Here is a 1,186-nt window from a genome sequence, read left to right on the forward strand (position 1 = left end):
TTTTTTTTTTATTTTCCTTGTGATATCTAGTACTTAAATGGCATTAAGTATAGGTAGATACCTAAGCTACCTACTTTAAGTATAGGTGAGTAAAGTTGTTGGTCCGAATTTTCTGACTCAACGTGGTATTTGTGACTAAATCACCTTTTTACTTTCCTTATCCTATGGGAAGGAAAGTAATGTAATCGGGTCAAATTTTCGATGGTCAGTTTTTAGTGTCAAAACACGTTTTGAGGTCCCTAGAGCCTAAATCCAAAGTTTCAGCCATTGGTCCGTGTGTGTGTCTGTCTGTCTGTAAACAAAATATCTCGAGAACGGTAAGAGCTAGAGACTTGAAATTTGGTATGCAGTTGTCAAATGTGACAAGGATGCGACACAAAACGGTTTTTCCGCCGCCAAAAGTTCTCCCCTCAACTCTCGAGGGCTCGATTTTAGTATGACACTTCCCCCACCATACCTAACGATCCTATGAAAAAAAAAATCGCTTGTTTTAATTATTGCAAGGTGGACCTCCTCTATCTATTAGATTAGACTACTAAGCCTCTGTGTGGGCTTTATGTGTATGAAAAAATTTCATATAAGTAGGCACTCGTACTTCAGCATGAACCGGAGCTTCTGACGACGCGAATGACTCGACGTTATCTAGTCATTCTTGATGTTCAAGTCACTATTGGACCACGTGGTATAGAAAAACCCAATGCGATTGGTCATTGACTAACCTTGAATATTTTACACGAGGTATACACTGAGAAAAAATCGTGAAAAAATCATGCAAGTGGCTTGGTTATTTTGGAAATATGCATAACTTGCACGCAGCTTGTAAGGATTTGTTAAAAATATGTAAAAGTATGCACATATGTGCAACTAAAAATTAAGTCCTTGGTAATTTATACAAGACGTGTCTTGCATATTTTGGAAATAACCATTTGGATGTACAATATTGCACATCGTTGTACAAATTACAATACAGCTTTCCCTGTTCCACAGACATTTCTTCTGGTTCAAACTGGTCCTGTGTTTCATCATACCTACGATAGTACCCTACTACTATTTCGGCGAATCCCTTCTGGTATCCGTCCTCACGATGAACTTCTTCCGCTACATTCTCACCCTCAACTTCACCTGGGCAGTAAACAGCGCTGCTCACATCTGGGGAAACAAACCATTTGACAGGTAAGTAACCTCC

The 1,186-nt window shown here is 39.1% G+C and overlaps 1 protein-coding gene across 1 annotated transcript in view; it reads left to right on the forward strand.

Annotated features, from left to right (window-relative positions):
- Positions 1–1,177, forward strand: part of LOC103523501 (stearoyl-CoA desaturase 5-like) — a gene marked incomplete at its 5' end in the record, with an annotated part of 10,175 nt that extends 8,998 nt beyond the window's left edge. The window contains one exon of the mRNA XM_008488540.1: positions 988–1,177. Coding sequence (XP_008486762.1) covers positions 988–1,177 — 190 coding nt within the window. The remainder of the gene's footprint in view (positions 1–987) is intronic.
- Positions 1,178–1,186: the final 9 nt, after the last annotated feature.

Source organism: Diaphorina citri, unplaced genomic scaffold (genome assembly GCF_000475195.1).
Source record: "Diaphorina citri unplaced genomic scaffold, Diaci psyllid genome assembly version 1.1 scaffold24929, whole genome shotgun sequence".
NCBI lineage: Eukaryota > Metazoa > Arthropoda > Insecta > Hemiptera > Psyllidae > Diaphorina > Diaphorina citri.